This window comes from Suricata suricatta, chromosome 7 (genome assembly GCF_006229205.1).
Source record: "Suricata suricatta isolate VVHF042 chromosome 7, meerkat_22Aug2017_6uvM2_HiC, whole genome shotgun sequence".
Classification (NCBI taxonomy): Eukaryota; Metazoa; Chordata; class Mammalia; order Carnivora; family Herpestidae; genus Suricata; species Suricata suricatta.
Genome location: NC_043706.1, coordinates 49,531,757 through 49,555,625, shown reverse-complemented (window position 1 = coordinate 49,555,625; position 23,869 = coordinate 49,531,757). Strand labels below are relative to the sequence as shown.

The following is a 23,869-nucleotide window of genomic DNA, read 5'->3' as shown; positions in this document are numbered from 1 at the left end:
CTCCAAGGAGAAACAACAGCCCAAGGAAAAGACTTTTACTTTGAATGAAATATCTGTGCTTTCAAGGTGGTTGTTCACATTTGGCTTATACCCATCCAGGCACCCAGACACCATAAGTCATGAAGAAAGCTTTTAAACAACCTAGAAACTCTAAAACTAATTTCAGAGCTGTAAGAGCAATAATTACGCATAAGCAAGACCACCTTTAGCCTCTGAAAAACTTGTTTATTTACTGTATCTACAGAGTGCTATCAGACTATCTTGAGCTTCTGAGAAGTTTCCAGTTAGGATTCGTAAGAATACCTAACACTTCCAACACCTATAATTTCCCCATATGAGGCTGAATTCCCCAACATTACAGGAAAACCCACAAACTTTGCAGAAGGGAGTGAGAAGCCAATCCAGTCAAAGGAAATCTTCCAAGTTCTACAAAAACAAACAAACAAAACCACCACAAAGAACACTGAAACATTTCTAGTTAAACAGCTTTTCACTCAATCTTTAATAACTTCATTCTGACACACTTGAAAAGTATTAAATAACATATTCTGTGTTTTTGGCAATAGCAATGTCTAAAATGTACTTACAGGTTAAGGCAGTAAGTGAGCTTTTGACTTTCAAGTCAAATTTAAGGAAGCTCAAGGCCAGACAAAGCCATGTGTCTGAAAATGCCTGCACTATAATAAATGCCTGAGGGAATTAGATGGCCTTTTTTGCTTCTAAGCTAAATAAAACCTGGGGGGCTTTGCAAAGATCCTAGTGAGGATAATCTCCATGATTACACAGAGCAAACCATCCAATTCCACATGAAACAAGGAAAGTTAATCCAAGAGGAAGAACACTTGAAATATTAAGAGAAACACACTGTTCCACTTTTTAAAACACTTGGTCAGCACTGAAGAACGCCATCAGGTCATTTTAACAAGCCAGAACATTTGACGAGTGTCTCTGTGCCAGTGTCGTGGCCTTGTGTTAACTAAAGGCCAAGAAAGATAATCTAAGTCCCAACACTCAGGCCTCAGGTCCTCCTCCCAATTCCCAGCAGTCTAGTCTCCCTACTTCCTGCACACCTTTGGATTACCACACACCGACTTCCTGCACACCCCTGCACTTGTGATACCTTTTTCCTTGAGGGTTACTCAAGCTAAGTTCCCAGCCGCAAACTTGAAGGTTCAAGGTTCGCAATCCCAGACCCTCCGTTAAAGCACAATCAGCAATGTGTCGCTTGACAAGTTCAGCCGGACCAGGCTGATTAATGTGCATAAACAACTCTGAAGAGGTAACGCATCACTGCAAGGATAGAAGTCAGCAGGCTGAAGGTACGCGCTCCGAGAGAGGCGGCTTGCAAGGCTGGCCCGCCAGGCACAGCCTCTGCTGACGTTCACAGCGGTTCCTTCCACGCAACAGGTCCACGCGGACAGGGCCCCAGCGGCGGGCACCTGGGCACCTGCCCACAGCTCCCAGGGCATTGCCCTCCTCCTACCCGATCTCCTCCAGCCCCCCTCCCCTCCCCCCAATTCTCAATCGGCCCGGAGCCAAGGCCGGCCAGACAGCCAACCTACAGTACTTCCAAGGACTGCCCACTAGCGATAAGGCCCGGGGCACATTCCTCCAAAGACGCTGAGTTAGTGCGGCTCACTTGAGCGCTGCCCACCGGGGAAGAGCGCCCTGGCTACTGGTCGGGGAATGCAGCGCGAAGAAAACTGCCCAGGGAGCAGATGTCACGCTCTGTCTGTCCTTCCACCTAGGAAGGGCCCCAGCCACCTGGCTCCTCACCTGCCCGGGTACAAACACCAGTTGTTAGTACGTAGACGTGTATCGGAACTCCTTGCCAGCCCAGAACGTTTCCTTAGTCGCACAAGCTCTAGTGACTACTTGGAAAATATCAAGTCGCTTGCTTTGCATAAAATGACAAGGAACTTTTAACGCGTGAGGAGGAGGGTAAGGGAGGAAGCAGGTGAATGCAGGTAGTAGTGGTTCTGCGAGACCTGGAGACGGGTGGTGGCCAGGAGGTGGACGGGAGGTGGAAGAGGGGTAGAGTGGGGAAGTGACCACGGCAGAGAGGAGGGAGAGGGCTGGCCAGGCTCGGCCAAGTTCTCCCAAAGACGGCGCGCAGGTGAGGCCAGACACTCACCTCGGGGAGCTCGCGGAGCTGGTTGGCGTCCAACAGCAGCTCCTCCAGGCTTCGGGCGTAGCGGTAGATCTCCTCCGGGACATAGACCAGCGAGCAGTGGCGCTTGTCGATCGTCTCCACATGACGGTTACACCGCCACAGGGGGATGCAGTGGAACATCGCCGCCCCCGCCGCCGCCGGGTCCCGAGCCGCGGAGACCCGGGCTCTGAGCCCGCTCCGCCCGGCGTCTCTGCTCCGCCCGCTGCCCACTCCGCACTCGTTGGCTCCCGTGTTCGCTGGCTCCACGCCCTGGGGTTCGCTGTCCCAAACGCTTCCAGGAACCTCGGGCGGGAGCCCCAGCCGCGTCCCAGCGCCCCCGCCCGCCAGCCGGTGCGTCCCCTCCCACCCTCCGCTCGCGCCGCGGCGGCCGCTACTGCCGCGCTAAGCTTCCTACTCGCGGCCACCGCGCGACTGAGCATGCGCGCCAGTGGGCGCGCGTGAGGGCGTTTCCCGGGCCCGGGGGATGCTCCGCTCCGGGTTTTCCTGGAGACCTGGAATCGGAGAGGGTCGAAACCCGCGGGCCGGGCGCGCTCGGCCCCCTAACTCTGGCTGGGACTCTGGGAGCGTCCGGCCCTCTGAGGAAGCCTGACTCGAATGGAGCTTGGGGTAACAATGAAGCAGAGGAGAGGTGGCCTGAGGGGAGCAGAACAACTTTGATTTTTACTTAACTCCCTCTCGTCTCCTCGCTCCCCTTCCCCAAAACAACTTTCTCTTCCGGGGTCAGGCGGGACCGCCCCCGAAGCGTACCTTGCGCGCTTCGGGCGCCCAGAGCTACGAGATTTGGTGTGATTTTGAGGTGCCCTGGCTGCCAGTAGCCCCAGGAGCGAGCGGGTCGCCCTCCGCCCCGCCCCGCGCCGGGGCCCGGCCGTGCCCTCTGGTCCGCGGGCACCGCCTGCAGGCTGTGTAACCTGGGCTCACATCTTCAGCAATCCTTGTTTTTATACAGAGTAATAGGAAGCCCCTCTCCCCTTGCCACCGAAAGCAGAGGGGTCAGAGAGTTTGTAAGATTCTCATAGATATGGATGCACCCCATCAGGAGTCCAAACGCCAAAACGAAGTAGCTAAGGTGAGTTTCTGAGCCTGTTCTAGCCAGGCAGATGTTGGCCCCTGGCGACTGTTTTGGCTAGCGAGGAGGGACGAACGGAGAGGTGGGGCATATTGGCTGAGGGCTGCCCGGTGAGCATCCTCCACCCAGCTCCTACGTTTCTGCACCAACACGCAGTATCTTGCAAAGAGAGATTGCAGCCCAAGAAGGAGTAAGTTCACTACTGGATAACTACCATTTGCTCGCCCCGGTTCATTCCCAGGGACTAAGACCAGAACCCTGAACTTCTCCCTATCTCCCTATCTCCAGATATCACACTGGCTCCTTTACTAAAGCTTGCCGACCAGATCAAAGCCAATCACGTTGATGGATTGTCTTTTGGATTCTATTCTGATTCCCCTACCTCCCTGCTGCCCCCTTGTCCTCACACCTTCCCAGATTCCACCTTTGGCCTCTGCCTGACACCACCGTGCTCTCCGGCTCCCAGTTGCCAAATCTAAAATCAGGAGTCATGAAATCCACTTTTCTACAGAAGACTGAAAGCTGAGCGTGCTCAGTGGCGAAGGGAAATTTTGGTTTGAAATTAGTTCATGCTACACTCCCAGTTCCATCTGTGCACAGGAGTTTCTCACGGGTTTAGCAGAGAGGAAGATACTTCATCATTTCAGCTCCCCTAAGAGGGCTTCTTTCTTCCCAGTGAGGATGGATCTGAGTACCACTTGGTTTTCTAGCCTAACATTATCACCACCTTAACTCTCTAAATCTGGTCAGTCCCTAAACTCCATTGCACTACCCACTCCACCCTCTCTTTTGTTTGTCCTGGTGTGACTTCTACATTCCCAGCAGTAAAGGAAGGCTACCTGGACTTTGAACCTTAGCCACTCTTCCTTACTTTTCAGATTCCAGAAACCCATTTTGGGCTACCTGTAGTAGAAGGTTGGTTACTGACGGAGAGACTAAGTCTGGAACGGTGAGCAAGTCACTGTCTTTGCAAGTTTTCTAACTGCTTAAAAAGCAACAAAAATAAAGAAGGCTCAGCTCCTTCATCTTAATCTTCTGTTGACTTCAGAGATTACCACACTCAGTTATTTTAATAAACACCAAGTATGTTTTAGAGATATGGCTGGTCTTTTAAAAAGTTCAGACCTCAACTAGTATTCCCTGTGTGCCTCTCCATGACACTTAGACTTGCATTATGACTATTTCTGTATCACCTTAATCCCAAGGAGATTGTGACCTCTTGGACTATAGGTACTGTCTCACTCATAGAGCCCTACTGCTACCACAGTGCCACATGCACATTAAATGATCAGCAAAGTTATGTGAACTCTGGGATGTTAGTGGCAAATTCTTGACTTTCTTTGTTGCCAAGGATCTGCCCAGCTAGAGTATATATAGTCTCTCCCTCTCCTCTCTCTCTTTCTCTCTCTTTCTCTATTATATATATATATATATGTATGTATGTGTATATATATATGTATATATATGTATATATATATATATTTACTCCACTCACTATAACACCGCTAATCTACTTCAAAGTTCACCGCCTTTGGGGCTCTCTACTAGAAGAAACTTGTTAAGCCTGCTTCTTAGTTTGTTTTGTTTTTGTGTTAACAGAACTTTTTTCATTTTATTTTTTTATCATAAGTATAATATTTAACCTCCATTCCCTATTTTTCCCAACTGCCCACCCACCTTCCCCTCTGGTAACCATCAGTTTGTTCTCTATAGATAAAAGTCTGTTTCTTGGTTTGTCTCTCTTTTTTTTTTTTTTTTTTTGAGAGACAGAGAGAGACAGTACGAGCAGGGGAGGGTCAGAGAGAGAGTGAGATACAGAATCTGAAGCAGGCTCCAGGCTCTGAGCTAGCCGTCAGCACAGAGCCTGACGCGGGGGCTCAAATCCATGAACAGTGAGATCATGACCTGAGCTGAACGCTTAACTGACTGAGCCACCCAGGTGCCCCTCTTTTCTTTTCTTTGTTCATTTATTTGGTTTCTCAAATTCCACATATGAGTGAAGTAATATGGTGTTCGTCTTCCTCTGGCTTATTTCACTTAGCATTATACTCTAGATCCATATTGTTGCAAGTGAGAAGATTTCATTCTTTTTATGGCTGAGTAATATCCCATGGTATATGTGTGTGTATATATATATATATATATATATATATATATATATATGTATATATGTATATATATATGTACCATATCTTCTTTATCCATTCATCTATCAATGGACACTTGGGCTGCTGGCATAGTTTGGCTACTGTAAAAAATGCTGCAATAAACATAAGTATGCATATATCCCTTTGAATTAATGCTTTTGTATTTTGGCAGCAGCATAATTCCTGGATCATAAGGTAGTTATATTTTTAATTTTTTAAGGAACCTCCATAATGTTTTCCACAGTGGCTGCACCAGGTTGCATTCTCACCAACAGTGCAAGAAGATTCCTTTTTTTTCCACATCCTCAGCAATACTTGTTATTTCTTGTGTTTTTATTTTAGCCATTCTGACAGGTGTGAGATGATATTATAGTTTTGATTTGAATTTCCCTGGTGGTAAGTGATGATGAACATCTTTTCACGTGTCTGTTGGCCATTTGTATGTCTTCTTTGGAGAGATATCTGTTCACGTCTTCTGCCCATTGTTAAGGGATTATTTGTTTTAGGGGTGTTGAGTTCTATCAGGTCTTTATATATTTTGGATACTAACCCTTTATTGGATATGTCATTTGCAAATAATCTCTCATTCCATTGGTTGCCTTTTAGTTTTGTTGATTATTTCCTTCACTGTGCAGAAGTATTTTATATTGATAAAGTCCTGATAGCTTATTGTTGCTTTTACTTCCCTTGCCTCAGGAGACATCTAGAAAAATGTTGCTACAGCTGATGTCAGAGAGATTACTACTTGTGCTCTCTCCAAGAATTTTTATGGTTTCAGGTCTCACATTTAGGACGCTAATCTATTTTGAGGCTTTTTCTGTGTGTGTATGGTAAAAGAAAGTGGTCCAGTTTCATCCTTTCACATGTGCCTAACCAGTCTTTCCAATACCATGGGTTGAAGAGACTGTATTTTTCACATTATATATTTTTTCCTCCTTTGTTGAAGTGTGGATTTATTTCTGGGTTTTCTTCTCTGTTCCACTGATCTTTGTGTCTGTTTTTTGTGCCATTACCATACTGTTTTAATTACCACCACTGTGTAGTACAACGTGAAATCTGGAATTATGATTCTTCCAGCCTTTTTCTGCTTTCTCGAGATTGCCTTGGCTATTTGAGGTCTTTTCCATAGAAAATTTCCATACAAATTTTACAATTGTTTGCTTTAGTTCTGTAAAAAAAAAAAAAAAGTGCTCTTGTTATTTTGATAGAGATTGCATTAAATACATAGCTTGCTTTGGGTAGTGTAGACATTTTAACAATATGTGTTCTTCCAACCATGAGCATGGAATGACTTTCCATTCTTTGCATTGTTATCAGTGTTTTATAGTTTTCAGAGTACAGGTCTTTCACCTTTTTGGTTATGTTTATATCTAGGTATCTTATTATTTTTGGTGTGATTGTAAATAGGATTATTTTCTTTTGCTTTTTCTTAAAAATTTTTAAAGTGTATTTATTTTTTGAGAGACAAAGACAGAGCATGAGCAGGGGAGGGGCAGAGAGAGGGAGAGACAGAATCTGAAACAGGCTGCAGGCTTTGAGCTGTCAGCACAGAGAATGGTGTTGGGCATGAATCCATGAACCTTAAGATCATGACCTGAGCTGAAGTCAGACACTGAACCAACTGGCCACCCAGGCATCCTGGGATTTTCTTAATTTCACTTTCGACTGCTTCATTATTAGTGTAGAGGAATGCAATGGATTTCTATACATGGATTTTATATCCTGTGACTTTACTGAATTGATTGATCAGTTCTAGTAGTTTTTGGTGGAGTCTTTAGGGTTTTTTGTATACAGTACTGCCTAGAATTTGAAACACTAATCTGGTAAGAGAGAAAAAAATGAAATAAAAACTTTGTGAATTGGAGAATAAGGGACAAATTCTTCATCCTGAAGAGTTTTTAGCTTTCCTTGTTGATATAATTTCTAGGATTGTTCCCCCATATACAAGTGAATTTGAATCAATGTAAACTAAATTTAAAAGATCGCCTAAATTAATTTCTTTTTGTAATAGTACAATGCACGGCTTTTCACTGTGAACTATTTTTCACAGACTCTGGGGCTAAAGAGGTCTGATTTGAACTCTGGCTCTGCCACCTTATAGCTTTGTAGAATTGGACAGTTTGCTTAACTTTCATAAGCCTGTTTTATCATTTCAAATGAAGACAATGCTCCATTTGCTGTTACAAGAAAGTAACGTTCTTAGTAGAATGTTAGGCACACATCAGTTCCATCAAATATTTATTATGCACTGTATGAGCTAGCTTTCAGGACTTTTCCTGTCATTCCCATCTCCTGGCTGGTATGTATTATCAACTTCTATTCTTGTTTCTCTTAGATCATTCACTTTGGGGAAGCCAACTGCCATATTGAACAGCCCAGTGGAGAGGTCCACATGGCAAAGAATTGAGGACTACTGACACCAGCCAGCAAGGAACTGAGACTTCTTGCCAAAATCCATGTAAGTGAATAATATTGGAAGTCAGTCATATTGCTCCAGTCAAGTTTTTAAATGATGCAGCCCCAGCCAGTAGCTTAATTACTGATATAATGATAAACCCTGACCTAGGGCCACTCGATTAAGCCTAGTTAAGAGATTCCTGACCCTCAGAAACTGTGTGAAACATAATAGGTGTTATTTTAAGCTGCTAATTTTTGGAGTAATTTATGACACCACAATGGATGGCTAATAAGTGTGTGTGTGTGTGTGTGTGTGTGTGTGTGTGTGTGTGTGTATACTGTGCACCAGGCACTGTGCTAGTTGCAAAGAACTAGATAGGTATTACCCTCCTCAAGCTTATACTCTAAGGTTAGGAGAATCATAAATGTTCAATAATGTTATTGTGGTGGTGGTGGTTGTTTTAGCACTAATTTTTTGAGCCTGGTTGTTGTTATTAACTTTTTAAAAAATGAAAGTCCAAAGTGATACCTGGTAAGATGGGGCAGAACGTGGATTCAGTGGTTTGATCATGTAAATTTTATGGTAAAGCACTACCACCTTTCCATTAAAATGACTAAAAATAAAATGATTGACAGTCTCAAGTGTTATTAAAGATATGGGGCAACTGGAACTCATGCCTTGCTGGTGGGAGTGTAAAATGATAAAACCACTTTCATGAAACAATTTAGAAGTTTTTTATAAGTATATACCAACCTAATGACCCAGCTATTCTACCCCCTTGGTATTCAGGCTCGCACAGAAAAAAATGAAAGCACATGTCCATTCAGAGGCTTGTTTACAAATATTGATAGTGGTTGTGTTAATTATAACCATAAACTGGAAACAACCCAAATATTCATCAGCAGATGAATGAATACACAAAGTGTACTGTATCAAAACAATGGAATAACAACAATAAAAAGGAACAGACTACTAATGCATGTGACAATGTAGATGAATCTCAAAAACATGCTGAGTAAAAGGAGCCAGACACAAAAGAATACATACTGTGTGATAACATACATATCATGTATATGTGTGTGTGTATGTGTGTATATATATTATAGAAAATGCAAAGTAAGATATAGTGATACAAGCTAGATCCATAGATACCTGCAGCCAGGGGTTGAGAGGAAGTGTAGCAGAAAAGACTGATGGCAAATGGCATGAGGGAAGTTTTTGGACAATGGAATAGTCTTTGTCTTGACTGGTGATGGCTGCATGGATGTATACATTTCTTAAGGTTATCAAACTGTATGCATAAAATGGGAAATTTTTATCATATAAAATTATTTTTTATGTGTTCTCTAATTTTTCCTTCGAATGTGTTTGTAATTTTGCATTTCAGAGTCAGCTCTTTAATTTGTCTAGGTTCAGTTTAAACATGATTGTGAGGACTACGTCTAACTGCCTCCCACACTCACCCATGGATACACCTGTTATTAACAGAAGCATTGTTTCCTTACTAATCTGCAGCGCCACCTGGGTCACAAATTTAGTATAAATCTATATATGGAGCTTATTTGGGGCTATATTATGCCCCTGTTTCTCTATGTCTCTGCTAATACCACAGCATATAATTACAAAAGTTTTATTTGATATCTTGGTATTTAGTGGAGCAAATTTTTTCACCAGGCTTTCTCAAGAGTAGTTTGGCTAATCTTTGTTACTCATATTTTTATTAAATTTTAGAAATAAGCTTATAAAGTTTTAAATAATAAAAAATATGTATGCATTTTAATTAACATGTGAGAATCTATAAATTCACTTGGGAGAATTATCACCTTTATACTATTGAGTCTTAATTCATGCTCAGGATCTATTTTTTATTTACTTAGGAATCTTTTAATGTAACTCATAAAATTTTATTACTTTCCTTATGAAGTTTTAGATATCTTTTGTAGGACTTCTTACTAGATTCACTTAATTTTTCATGCTGTAATAAATAGTATAATTAAAATTTTATTTAAATTTTTAATAAGTTAATAAATAAAATAATTCCTTAATAAAACTAGTTTTAAAAGTTAACAAATAAATATACAGGTAAATGTATTTAAAAGGTAATTGTAAATTACTTCTAGGACTAGGAATCAAGTTGTGTTATTTATTTAATGTCCACTGTTGTGCCTGGTACTGGGTTAATTTGCTGCAGAGACAAAAAGGAACAAGACATAGCTGTCAGCCTTACTGAAAGAATGGCAGCTACCGAGACAATTATAACATCATAGTAATATGTTTTTCTTAACTTAATAGAGTCTAATCTTTGTCTTATAAAAAATTACTCTAGTGGCCCTCTGAATTATTTACATGCCAGCCAAATAGGCAAATTTTAATCTTATCGTATGCAATGCTGGTTACTAGGAAGAAATTTGCAATGGAATCTCAAAGTCCTCAGGGAGAGGAAGCACTCAGACCTCAACCTCTGCTTCTTCAAATTTGAATTTAAGGATATTTTCTAGAGATCATTTTCTAGAGATCATGCTGTAAGGGAGGGACACCAAACCATTCAAGAAACATGAGAGCCTACACGGTCTCGTGGGTAAATCGGTTTATAATTCAACAATCTATATAATCAGAAACAAAGTTGCCACTCTAAGACTTCTCTGATTTCCTCTTGCTGGTAAATTAAAATTTTACCCCCATCCATCCCTGGCTCTTTATGTAGAATGTTTAGCCCATATACATATAACATAATTACTAGTTAACACTTGAACAATATAGGGGTTAGAAGCACTGACCCTTGCACAGTCAAAAATTCATGCATAATCCTTGACTCCCCAAAAACTTTGCTCATAGCCTACTTCTGACTAGAAGATTTACTGATAACAGTTAATTAACACATATTTTGTATTAATACATTTGAAATACATATTATATGTAATACATATATATGTATATGTATAAAGTAAGCTGGAGAGAAGAACATGTTATTGAGGAGATCATAAAGAACAGGAAATACATGTATAGTACTGTATGGTAAAAAAATCTGCATATAAGTGGACCCATGCAGTTCAAACCCGTGTTGTTCAAGAATCAACGTATTGCTATGGTTGGATTTAAGTCTACTATGTGTTACCTTCTTTCTGTTTGTACTATCTGATTTTTGATTCTCGGTTCTTCCTTTTCCACCATCTTTTGAATAAACAAATAACCACATTTTATCTATAGGTCTTCTAGCTCTAGTGACTACTCTATGGATAACAATATGCATCCTTAAATTTTCACAGTTTACCATGAAAGTATATACCAATTCATGTTAAATATAGGACTCTTATAATTATCTAGGTCCATTTGTCACCTCTCTGGCCCTTTATGTTATAATTTTTATGTGTATTACATTTACCTATGTTATAAGCACCACAACAAAATTTTATAATTTTTTAAATAGTCCTATGTATTTTAAAGAAATGAGAAAAAATAGTCTCTTATGTTCACTCATATGTTTACTATTTCCAGTATTCTTTATTCCTGCCTGACCTCATTCCTCTTACCTTTCAGTAAAGGTCTGTTGGCAGAAGACTCTTAGTTTTCTTTATTGTAAAGTGTCTTTATTTCATCCTAATTCTTTAAGCACATGTTCAGTGTGTATAAAATTTGGGGTTGATTTTTTTATTCTCTCAGCATCTAAAAATGAACAACTTTCTTCTGATTTTTATTGTTTCTTATAAGAAATCAGCAATATTTCAAATTGATACTAAGCTGTAATGTAATATATCATTGTTTTTCTGTTTGCTTTCAAGATTTTTCTCTTGACTTTTGCTTTTTTTTTCATTTGATTGCATATCTGTATTTATTCTGATGTGATTTTACTAAGCTTCTTGACTCTATAAACTTATAGCTTTCACCAAAGTTAGGATATTTTCAGTTATTGAGTCCCTAAAATATTTTTGCCCAATTTCTTCTTTTTTCCTTTTGTATTTCAGTATTACAAATGTTAGACTTTTTGGTGATCACCCACATGTACTTGAGGTTCTGCTCCCCCCCATTGTTTTTATTCTCTGTGTTTTTCAAACTGAATAATATATATTTATATAGCTTCAAATTTACTGGTTCTCTCTTTTATCATCTGAAGCTACTATTAAGCCCATATAAAATACGACTTTAGATAGTGTATTTTTGTAGTGCTAGAATTTCATTTTATATATATATAGTATTTTATATATATGTATATATATGTATGTATGTCTATATATATAGATATATATATAGTTTCTATTTCTCTGCTGGATTTTTTATTTGCACATTCATTAAGAGTATATGTTCCTTTATGTACCAAATATAGTCATAACCCCTACTTTAAACTCTTTGTATACTAATTCCAACATCTGGGTCATCTCAGTGTTGATTTCCACTGAATGACTTTTCTTTTAAGTGTACATCACATTTTCTTGTCTCTTAATATGCCTAGTAATTTTCACTGTATCCTGGACATTATTAGTGATAGAATCTCTGGATTCTGTGATATTACCTCAAAAGTATTAATTTTTTAATTTTGTTTTAGCACGTAATTGCTTGGATGTGATCAAACATCAAACTCTTATATCTTAGTCTCTTCAGGCTGCTTTACCCAAAATACCATATACCGGTAACTTATAAGCAACAGAAATTTATTTCTCATACTTCTGGAGGCTGAAAGTCCACAATCAATGCACCACTAGATTCAGTGTGAGGTAGGGAGGACCTACTTCCTGGTTTATAGATGTTTTTCTTAACACGGTGTCTCCACACACTACGAAGGGGCACCCGAGCTCGCAGGGGCTTCCTTTATAATCCCTTTCATGAGGGCTCCATTCCTATGACCTACTCACCTTCCCAAGTCCCTACTTCCACTTTGGGGATTACATTTCAACAATGTAAATTTGAGGGGGGACACGAATATTTGGCCTATAGTTTCTTACTTTCTCTGTGGTGGATGGCAACTGAAATTTTGTGTTCTGTTATCTTATTCTTCACTGTGCTGCTTCAAACAGAGCTGCATATGCATAATTAAGGAGTCAGCCAGAGATATGGGTGGAGTTTATATTCAGAATTTGGAGTTAATACTTTTACTCAATCCCTTCTTAGGTTTCCCTTTCTCACTTCCCAACTGCCATGGTCACTCCAACTCTGATCCACTCCAACTCAGGCCAGTCAGATTGCTATCAAAATTAGCTGTTTAAATGTATACTTTAAATTTTAGCGGTTTTATGTAGTAGAGTGTCTCTGCTTGTCAAAGCCATAATAATGGAAAACTCACCATGTTATTCGTTCCTTCCAAGTGTACAGTCCCCTTCAGTTTCTCCTTGCTTTGGGTCACCCTCTAGCACCTTCAGATGGTTGTTGTTGTTTTTTATATTTTGTCTAGGATTATAATTGTGGAACAGACTATATAATCTGTGGAAAGATTAGTCTGATAGTAAATACTCAATCCTTATTGAAAGAAAAACACTATTCCTTACTTTTCATTAATTATAATTATTTATTTGTGTATTCAGTTTCACAAATTGGAATAGTATGTGGAAAATCCAAAATTTCATATTACATAGATTTAAATCTACTTCTCCATTCAGAGAAGTTACAAGTGAGCAGCTTGAGTTTCATTTGCTTTTCTATTTTTCTCAGTCTTCTAATAAATGTGCTAATGATGAGTCAAATATTGAGCAACATTTTGCCTTGGTGGAAATGGGCCAAACACTAATCTGTCATGTGGTGTGGTATAAAGAACTCATGATTTCGCATTGTATTTTTACATCTGCCACTATTAGGGATTAGATCATAGATGAATCATATTAACTCCAATATTCATTTCTTTATTTCTACAAAAGAGATGAAAACTGCCACCCTCAAAAAGCTGTGGAGAAGATTTTGTGTTAATGTAGTGGAAGGAGTTTTCTGTACTGCTTAAAACTACACATTAGGCTTAGTCATTGTCAGTATTTTTTCTCAGTTACCAGCTTCAAAGAAAGCCTACCCTGTGAGTACTCTATTTGGGAAAACAATATAGTGGATTGGTAGAAATGAGACTGTAAAAGTATTTCAACATGAAAGAGAGTACATCGGACAAACCATTCAAAACAAGCACCTGCAACTGAATTCATCTTTTTCCAGGCCACCGCTTCATAGCCTCTTTCTCCAATAAAACAGAAAACCTGTGCGATGAAGCCTAGAGGAGGCTTATAAGCAGCCTTTCCTTAGGCTGTGCCAATGCTTTACATTCATATAACGCTTTACAGATCAAAAGAGCTATTAACATATATCATCTCAATTGACCAGAATGCATCTTTTAGTCATTTAAATATACACAGATGTCCTTTCCCCACTGTATACTCTAGGCTCCTTTGTTGTAAATTAATTGAGCATATATGCATGGGTTTATTTCTGAGCCCTCTATTCTGTTTCGTTAATCTACATGTCTGCTCTTATGCCAGTACTATACTCCTTTGATTACTATCGCTGTGTAACATAGTTTGAAATAGGAAGCTTGTTGCCTCTAGCCTTGTTCTTTCTCAAGATTGCTTTAGCTATTTGGGATCTTTTGTGGTTCCATACGCATTTTAGGATTGTTCTGTTTCTGTGAAAAATATCATTGGAATTTTGGTAAGTATTGCATTGAATCTATAGATTCCCTTGATCAGTCATTTCAACAATATTAATTCTTTTAATCCATAAACAGAGAATATCTTTCTGTTTATTTGTATCTTCTTAAATCTCTTTCTTATATGTCTTAGAGTTTTCAGTGTACAGATCTTTCACAACCTTGGTTAAATTTATTCCTAGGTATTTTATTTTTGATGCAATTGTACATGGGATTGTCTTCTTAATTTCTCTTCCTGATAGTTCATTGTAAACGTTCAGAAACACAACTAATTTTAGGGTATTGATATTATATCCTGCATTTTAGGTGAATTTGTTATTAATTCTAACAGTTTTTTGATGGAGTCATTGGGATTTTCTATATATAATATCATCTGAAACATAGAGACAATTTTATGTCTTTTTTTCTGATTTGGATGTCTGTTGTTGTTGTTGTTATTATTATTATTATTATTATTATTATTTGCCTAGTAGCTCTGGCTAGATCTTTTCATACTATATTGAATAAAAGTGGAAAGAGTGGCTATTCTGGCCTTGTTCCTGATCTTGGAGGAAACTCAGTTTTTCACCATTGAGTATCTGTGGGCTTGTCATATATGGACTTTATTATTTTGAGATACGTGCCCCTTATACCCAATTTATTGAGCACTGTTATCATGACAGTCGATATTGAATTTTGTCAAATTCTTTTTCCATATCTGTTGAGAAGATTATATGTAAATCCTCCTGATCATTGATGATGTATTGTTGAATTAATATTTTGTTGAGGCTTTTGCCTCTATGTTCATAAGGGATATTGACTTGTCATTTTCTTTTCTTGTGGTATTCTTATCTGGTTTTGGTATCAGGGTAATGTTGGCCTTATAAAGTGAATTTTTTTTATTTGAGAGGGAGAGCATGCACAAGTGGGGAAGGAGGCAGAAGGAGAGAGAGAGAGAGAGAGAGAGAGAGAGAAAGAATCCCAAGCAGGCTTGACACAGGGCTCCATCTCAGCACTGTGAGATCATGACATAAGCCAAAATCACTAAACAACTGAGCCACCCAGGCACCCCAACATAAAGTGGATTGATAAGTCTTCCCTCTTTTACTTTTTGGAAAAGATTGAGAGGGATTGGTATTAATTCTTCTCTAATTATTTGATAGAATTCACCAGTGAAGCCATCTAATTCTAATTCTAGACTTTTTGTTGTTGTTGGAAGGTTTTTGATTACTGATGTGATCTCCGTACAGATTTTTGGTATATCCAAATTTTCTATTTCTTCATGATTCAGATTGTATGTTTCTAGGAATTTATCCATTTCTTCTGAGTTGTCCAGTTTGTCAACATGTAATTGTTGATCCTTATAATCCCTTTAATTTTTATATGTTAGTTGTAATGTCTCCTCTTTCATTAATAATTTTATTTGATTCCTCTTTTTTTTCTGGTAAGTCTAGCTAAAGATTTGTCTATTTTGTTTATCTTTTCAAACAGCCATCTTGTAGTTTCATTCATTTCATTCATCTTTTCTTTTGCGTTTTTAGCTTTTATTTCTTTTATTTCCACTCTGATCCTTGTTGTCTCCTTCTATCTACTAATTTGGGGGCTTTGTTTGTTCTTCTTTTCTAGTTCCTTGAGGTATGAAATTAGGTTATTTGAGATCTTTTATTTTTTGTTATTTAGAAATTTATTACTATGAACTTTCTTCATAAAAATGCTTTCATTATATCCCGTGTTTTGGTATGTTGTATTTCTATTTTCATTTATCTCAAGTAATTATTATTTTTATTCCTTCTTTGACTCATTATATGTTCAGTGTTGTGTTGTTTAATCTCCACATATTTGTGAATTTTTCATTTTTCTTTTTCTTAGTAACTGATTGCTAGTTTCATACCATTGTGTTTGCAAAGGCTGCTGCTCTGGTTTCAGTATTCTTAAGTGTATTAATATTTGTTTTATGGTTAACATAAGACCAAAACTGAAGAATAATCCTCATTCACTTGAGAAGAATGTGTATTTTGCTATTGTTTGATGGAATGTTCTGTAAATGTCTGTTAAGTCCAGCTGATCTAATACATAGTTTAAGTTCAGTGTTTTCTTATTGTCTGGATGATCTATCCATTGTTACATGTATTGAAATCCTCTACTATATTTTTTACTGTTTATTTATTTTTGAGAGAAAGAGAGAAAGAGCACACCTGCAAGCAGAGGAGGGGCAGAGAGGGGGGCGGGACAGAGAATCCCAAGGGGGCTCCATGCTGACAGCAGAGAACCTGTTGTGGGGCTCAAACTCATGAACCATGAGATCATGACCTGAGCCAAAATCAGACACTGACTGAGCCACACAGGCACCCCATACTAGCATTATATTACTATCTACTTCTCCCTTCAGATCTTTATCTAGATCTCCCCTCATATTTGCTTTATATATTTAGGTGCTCTTATGTTGAGTTCATAAATATTTACAAATGTTATATCATCTTGTTGGATTGATCCCTTTAGTATTATATAATGACCTTCTTTGTCTCTTAGTACAATCTTTGGTGTAAAGCCTTTCATCTTACATGGCTAACTCTGCTTCTCTGTTGTTGTTTATTTCCATTTGCATGAAATACCTTTTTCCATTTTTTTCATTTTCAATTTGTGTGTGTCTTTAAAGTTTAAATAAGTCTCTTGTAGGCAGCATATTGTTGGGCCTTGTGTTTTTTTATCCATACAACCACTCTGTGGCTTTTGACTAGATAATTTAATCTATTTACATTTAAAGTAATTGTTGATAGAGATATGTTGATAGTAATTGTTGATAAATATACGGACTTACTATTGCCATTTTGTTAATTATTTCCTAGCTGTTTAGGAATTCCTTTGTTCCTTTCCTCTTGGTCCCTTTCTTTGTGATTTAATTATTTTCTGCAGTGGTATGCTGAGATTCCTTTCATTATCTTTTGTGTAACTGCTATAGGTTTTTGCTTCGTGGTTATCATAAGCCTTATGTAAAACATCTTATATTCATAAGAGTCTAATTTTAGCTGAAAAAAACTTAATGTCAAGCACATAAAAGCTTCATATTTTTTCTCCACACCCCACATTTTTTTATTATCTTGTGTATCCTTTAACAAATTATTGTAGTTTATAATTTTTTATACTTTTGTCTTTTAACCTTCATACTAGATTTGTGATTGACTATTATCATTACAACATTAGAGTATTTTAAATATAACTATATATTTATAATTACCAGTGATATTTATACTTTCATATGTTTTCCTTTTACTCATTAGTCCTCTTCTAGTTTAGCTTAAAGAAGTTCCTTTAACATTTCTTGTAAGACTGGTCCAATGACGATGTGCTCCCTCTGCTTTTGCTTGTCTGGAATACTCTTTATTTCTCCTTCATTTTTGAAACACAACTTTGTTAGGTAACATATTCTTGATTTTTTTTCTTCCATTTATTAATGTTTTTTAGAAAACTTCCTTCTGACCTGTAAAATTTCCACTGAAAAGTCTAATGATAGTCTTATGAGGATTCCTTTGTACAGAACAAATTGTTTTTCCTTGCTGCTTTTAAGAATCTTTTCTTGGGGCCCCTGGGTGGCTCAGTCAGTTAAGCACTCGACTTCGGCTCAGGTCATGATCTCACAGTTCATGAGTTCGAGCCCCGCATCAGGCTCTGTGCTGACAGCTAGCTCAGAGCCTGGAGCCTGTCTTCAGATCCTGTGACTCCTCTCTGATCTTCCCCTGCTCATGCTCTCTCTCTCTCAAAAATAAATAAAAACATTTTTAAAAATATTTTTTAAAAAAAGATCTTTTCTTGTCTTTAACTTTGACAGTTGAATTATAATGTGTCTTGATTTGGGTCTTTTTGGACTCATCTTATTTGAAATGCTTTGAGTTTCCTGGATTGGATGTCTCTTTCCTTTTCCAGGTTAAGGAAGTTTTCAGCCAATATTTCTTCAAGTAAGTTTTCTGCTTGCCCCTTACTCTTACTCTTCTTTTTCTGAGACTCTTATATATGAAAGCTATACCACTTAAAGTTTGCCCATAAATCCCTTATGCTGTTTTCATTCTTTTTTTCTTTTTGCTCTTCTGATTGGACGAATTCCACTGCCCTGGCTTCAAGTGCTCTGATCCTTTTTTTCTGCTTCATCTCACCTGTTATTAAACCCCATTGAATTCACATACACATGAAAATAAAAGTATAATTCATTTGACAGACTATTTCAGATTTTTAACTCTCGTAAGTGATGTAGAAAATAAGAAATTTCACATTTATAAGTAAAAACTTAAACCAATACTCTTCCAGATCATAAAGTCCAACTACTAAAAAAATCTACTGAATTAGGAATTCAGTAAATCTCAGTCCTGGTTCTTCAAGAAGATAACATTGGATATCAAAAGGTTATGTCTTCTGTTGCTGTTTCTCATTCTAACCAGAGCAGATGGGATGACAAAGTATATAAAGTCTCTGACAACTCTGAAAGGACTATGATTATACCTCTTCCTCAAAATGTTCTCCTTAGTATACCTTTTAGTAAATATAAATGGCACAAAGTTCATCATAAGTAAATGATCCTATCAGGTTTTCATTTTTATAAACATTTTGCTTTCATGATTCACAGCCAGCTGCTAAATTTTTCCACTATTACTTTTTCTCTCCCCCTTCCCATCATCAAATTCTTTTGCCTCAGACTATTTACCTGCCTATGGCCCTTATATTTCTTTCTTTAACTGTTCATCTGGCTCATTTCTGTCTGCTTTCCTGAGAAAGAATATTTCAAAAGCAAAAATTGTTAAGTTTAATAGACTTATTGACAGTCATAGATAACCCAATATTAAATGCTATCTCTAATAAAATAGATTCTCAGTAATTTATAAAAATGGAAGAAGGCAGAATGTCAAACTGCTGTTGTTGAATCTATCTTTTTAATATCAAAGCAGACAAATATTTATGTAAAGTATGCATTTTAATATTTATACAATAAAATTTTAATATTTATAATACTTAATATTTATGTTTACTAGTTGTTTATATTTTTTTGAATTTATATCATCTTTCTTTTAAACCCGAGAAGACACAGATATCAAATTTGATCCATGTCATTACCTCTCAGGAGGCTAATGCAATTAGGTAATGCTATGACTAAGACAAAGGGGGAAATGGAGCCAAGATCATCCGGAGGAAGGACACTTCACTCTAGGGAGGTGGCTGGAGCACATGGTGACTTAATTGGGAATAAAAAATAAGCTTCCCTCTAACTATGGGGCTAACACTAGTATTTCTATGTCACCATGCCTACCTACCTGATCTTTGGTGCCTCTCTAAGGAAGGAAGCTAGCGTGTGTGTGTGTGTGTGTGTGTGTGTGTGTGTCTGTCTGTCTGTCTGTCTGTCTTTCTATAGACTAAAGAGAGGGAAGTAGAAAATGTGCCAAGGAGACAGTCAAAGAGGAAATGGTTTTCAAGACACAAACCAACTCAGAGGAAATATATAATTATGCATAGAGTGGAAATTGAAAAGTAAAGATGGTGTAAAAACTTGTAAAACTATGAAAAGAAGTATTTTCTTATTTTCATATTGTGGAATATGTTGAAGTTTTATTACTGGTATAGCCAGTTATCCTTCTTAACAATTTTTATGTTTCCAAAGTGTGTAAGTCCCTTGTATAAATGTAGGACTTTCCCTTATCTAAAAACTTTTCTGTGAAATCAGTGAAACAATTGGGCACATCACAATCCCTAGGCTAGCTCTCTCTGACTATTTAAACCATATAGTAGACAAAATCTCATATGGACCCAATTATCTCCACATCTTGATATTCATTCTCTACATTATTCCCTCCTCTTGAGTATTGCCTAGACTTATTAACTTACTTATAATGAGTAAAAAATACAGCAAAAGTCATGGGATACCACTTCTGAGATTTGATTATAAAATAACTGTAGCTCTCCTTCTTAAGTGCTCTCTCTCCTTCTTGTGGATTGCTTCCTCTGGGAGGAGCCAGCTCCCATAGCCTGAGACAGCCCTGTGGAGACATCCACATGAGCGAGCTTGAAAGCAACTGTCCTGAAGCATGTTAGTAGCCACATGAGTGAGCTTGGAAGCAAATTCTCCCCCAGTTGGACCTTGAGATGACTGCAGGTCAACATGGCATCTTGACTACAACCTCACAAGAGACCAAACCATAACCACAGGCTACGCTGTGCCCAGGTCACTGAGGCATAAAACTTTGAGATAATATTTATCGTTGGGGCACTTGGGTGGCTCAGTAGGTTAAACATCTGACTCTTGGTTTCAGCTCAGTTCACGAGCTCATAGTCATGAGATCAAGTCTTGACCCGGGCTCCGTGCAGACAGTGTGGAGCCTACTTGGTATTCTCTCTCTATCTCTCTGTTTCTCTGCCCCTCCCTCACTCTCTCTTGCCCTCTCTCAAAATAAATAAACTTTAAATAAATAAATAGATAAACATTTATTGTTTTTAAGCTGCTAAGTTTGGGGTAATTTGTTGCACAGTAGTAGATAATTTGTGCAGACCAAAAGCGGTAACACACAACATAGCTGAGATGTTGTATGAGGGACAACAGAGGAGTCAGAGTCAGGGTAGGCAGAGGGTTGTACAGGAAAGAGGTGACGAGAAGAAGCCTCACTAAGCACCTGTGCTAGGCACCATGCCAGGCGCCTTACAGACACATCTGAGACTATTTTCATTGCACTGTAACACTAGCATCATTATCTCCACATCACACATGAGTACTAACATTCAGAGGGGTTAAATACTTTGCTTAACACCGCTAGTAAGTAGCAGGTGCTGGGTTTTGAACTTTCTCTCCCTCTCTCCCCTATCCTTCACATATTCATATGTATATGTAGAGGCTCCAAAGCCTGCTTCTAGGACAACTGATTCATTGCAATGAATAAGGCGAGCAGATACCTCATACCACTGATCATGGGTGAAAATGTACCCAGCTGAACCTTGCAGACACAGACCTAACACTCGATGTGATCACAGCTGAGGTAGCATGCATAGAGGGCTGTGGGGAACGTGAAGAGAGCACCTGCTTGTAGTGTGGATGAGGATGTAGTGTGGGCAGAGGGTGGAGGGAAAACCCCACGCAGGGGATTACGTTAGAGATGAACAGCACAGCCTCCCTGTTACCCCTGGCAGGGCCTGGGCTCTGGAATCAGACTGACATGGGTTCAGACGAGTTATTGGCTCTGTGACCTGGACAAGTTATTTCTTGCTGCCTTAGTTTCTTTATCTGTACTGATTAAATGAGGCAATGCATATAAATTGCTTGGCAGAAAGCCAGGTATATAGCAAACACTTAAAAGATGTTCACAACTAATAATACTATTGTCTTCTCTTCAAAACTGACTTTCTATTCATGAGTGTGTTATTACTAGTATTGCCTTTTATGCTAATAAGTCAGAGAGACTTCTTTTAAGGGAGGAAAAACATTTTTTCCTTATGCTAATTGGGCAAGGAAGAAAAACAAAGAGAATATGAGAAGAGGGAAAGGTGGGTGAAAAGAAAATGTATGCAACTGTGAGATAATGATTGTGTGAGGCCAGTGACTGTTTCTGGGAACAGAGGCAGGGAGCGAGGCCAGCATGTGGCTCTCTCTGTGGGGCGTAAAGACCGTGCATTTTTCATATTGTCACAACAGCATCGGTTCCACGGTCATTCAATGAGTGTACAATGAACTCATCCATTCTTCCATTCAGCACGTACTGTGCACCAGCAGGCTTCCATGAGGGCGGCATCCCAGAGCTTGTATACTAACAAGGCAAGACAGGCAATCAACATGCAATATACAAAATAAAACTACTTGCAGAAAGGATGAATACATCTGGAAGAGGAGAACTACTAGGGAGATGTTAACACAGGAAACTGGGCTGGAAAGACAAAGGAGGGTATTGTGTCGTTTTTAGCTGGGGTGATCAGGAAAGTCCTAGATGAAGCCAGAGGTGCTGCTACTCACAGCAACACACCCCCTTTGGTCTGTGGCCAGAGCAAGCAACTCACTGCTGTGCTGGATCAAGGGACAGGAAAGATTGGAAAGACTAGGGGTTGTTTAGTTCCCAAGTGTCTGATAATTAATGTTTAAAGTGTAAAGGCTGTGATTTCTTTTTCAAATGTGTGTGTGTGTGTGTGTGTGTGTGTGTGTGTGTTTAGGGAAAGTATGCTTTACTTATCTACCCAGAATTCCAAACATGCTGTTCTTCACCTACATTGATCTGCCAGCCCTCCCTGTGTTGTTTGCAAGGTTGTCCAGGGCTATAGTGATGCCTGGAGGGGAGCTGAGGGTACATTTGCGTGATTCTGCAAAGGAGTGCCTGCCCAGATTTTGTATCCAGGGTGCCTCATTGGCTTCACCAAAGTCCCAGCCCTGATTGGTTGATTGGTTTCTCTGTTAGTGGGTTGAGTTTTGCTTTTGCTTCATATTTACTTTTTTCTTTAATTGACATGTGCTTTTTATTTAAAATGTCAATCAATACATGGGGTGCCTGGGTGGCTCAGTAGGCTAAGTATCTGACTCTTGGTTTTGGCTCAGGTCATGATCTCTTAGTTTTGTGGGTTAAAGCCCCGCACTGGGCTCTATGCTGACAGAGTGGAGGCTGCATGGGATCCTCTCTCTCCCTCCCTCTCTGCCCCTCCACTGCTCATGCGCTCGCTCTCTCTCGCTCTCTCTCTCTCTCTCAAAATAAAGTTAAAAAAAAAGTTTAGGGGCACCTGGGTGGCTCAGCCAGTTAAGAGTCCGACTTCAGCTCAGGTCATGATCTCACAGTTGGTGTGTTCAGGCTTATGTCAGGCTCTGTGTTGACAGCTCAGAGCCTGCAGCCTGCTTCAGATTCTCTGTCTCCCTTTCTCTGCCTCTTTCCCCACTTGGGCTCACTCGCTCCTGCTGTCTCTCACTATTTCTCAAAAGTAAATAAACATTAAAAATAAAAAATTTAAAAAATTTTTAAATGTCATTCAATACAAATTTAAAGGAAGAAAGTAATACAGCACCCCAGGTCTTACTGCCCAGAAATAACAAGCATTAGGAATTGCTATACATTGTTTTAGACTCTATGCATCTATAGAGACAGAGGTTGGTAGATATATAAGCAATGTAGTTAGTCAAAGAGATAAACAGGTATACATAGAAATTATTTTACAAAGATAGGATAATACTACACGATATTTTTTAAGAAAAAAATTAAACCTGATTTTGTATTAATTAAATTACACTTAACAGGTATCAACTATCCATTAGATACTGAATCAATTTTTCTTAAGCACTACTAACTGCTTGCTTTTTATATACTGTTAAGTGAAACTGCAATACAATCTAAGTTTATTTTGGGAGTGTTTGCTGTATAATTGGATTTAATGAAATGTTTAGAGGTGCAGTAGGCATGACTTTGAGTAGATAATGAAAGAAAATGCAAAATGCTAATTGATTCATGATGTGGTTTCATCTTAGCTTGGGCAAACCATGCAGTATTTAATATAT

The 23,869-nt window shown here is 38.7% G+C and overlaps 2 protein-coding genes across 3 annotated transcripts in view; one reads left to right on the top strand and one right to left on the bottom strand.

Moving 5' to 3' along the window:
• LRRC1 (leucine rich repeat containing 1) overlaps window positions 1-2,493 on the bottom strand; it is a 126,137-nt gene extending 123,644 nt beyond the window's left edge. For both annotated transcript variants that reach the window (XM_029944477.1, XM_029944478.1), the window contains exon 1: window positions 2,135-2,493. In XM_029944477.1, coding sequence (XP_029800337.1) covers window positions 2,135-2,293 — 159 coding nt within the window. In that variant the 5' untranslated portion in view covers window positions 2,294-2,493. The remainder of the gene's footprint in view (window positions 1-2,134) is intronic.
• A 185-nt stretch (window positions 2,494-2,678) lies between these two features.
• Window positions 2,679-23,869, top strand: part of KLHL31 (kelch like family member 31) — a 150,713-nt gene continuing 129,522 nt past the window's right edge. Inside the window, exons 1-3 of the mRNA XM_029944476.1 lie at window positions 2,679-3,239; window positions 4,118-4,188; window positions 7,722-7,844. The gene's annotated coding sequence lies outside the window, so the exon portion shown is untranslated. The remainder of the gene's footprint in view (window positions 3,240-4,117; window positions 4,189-7,721; window positions 7,845-23,869) is intronic.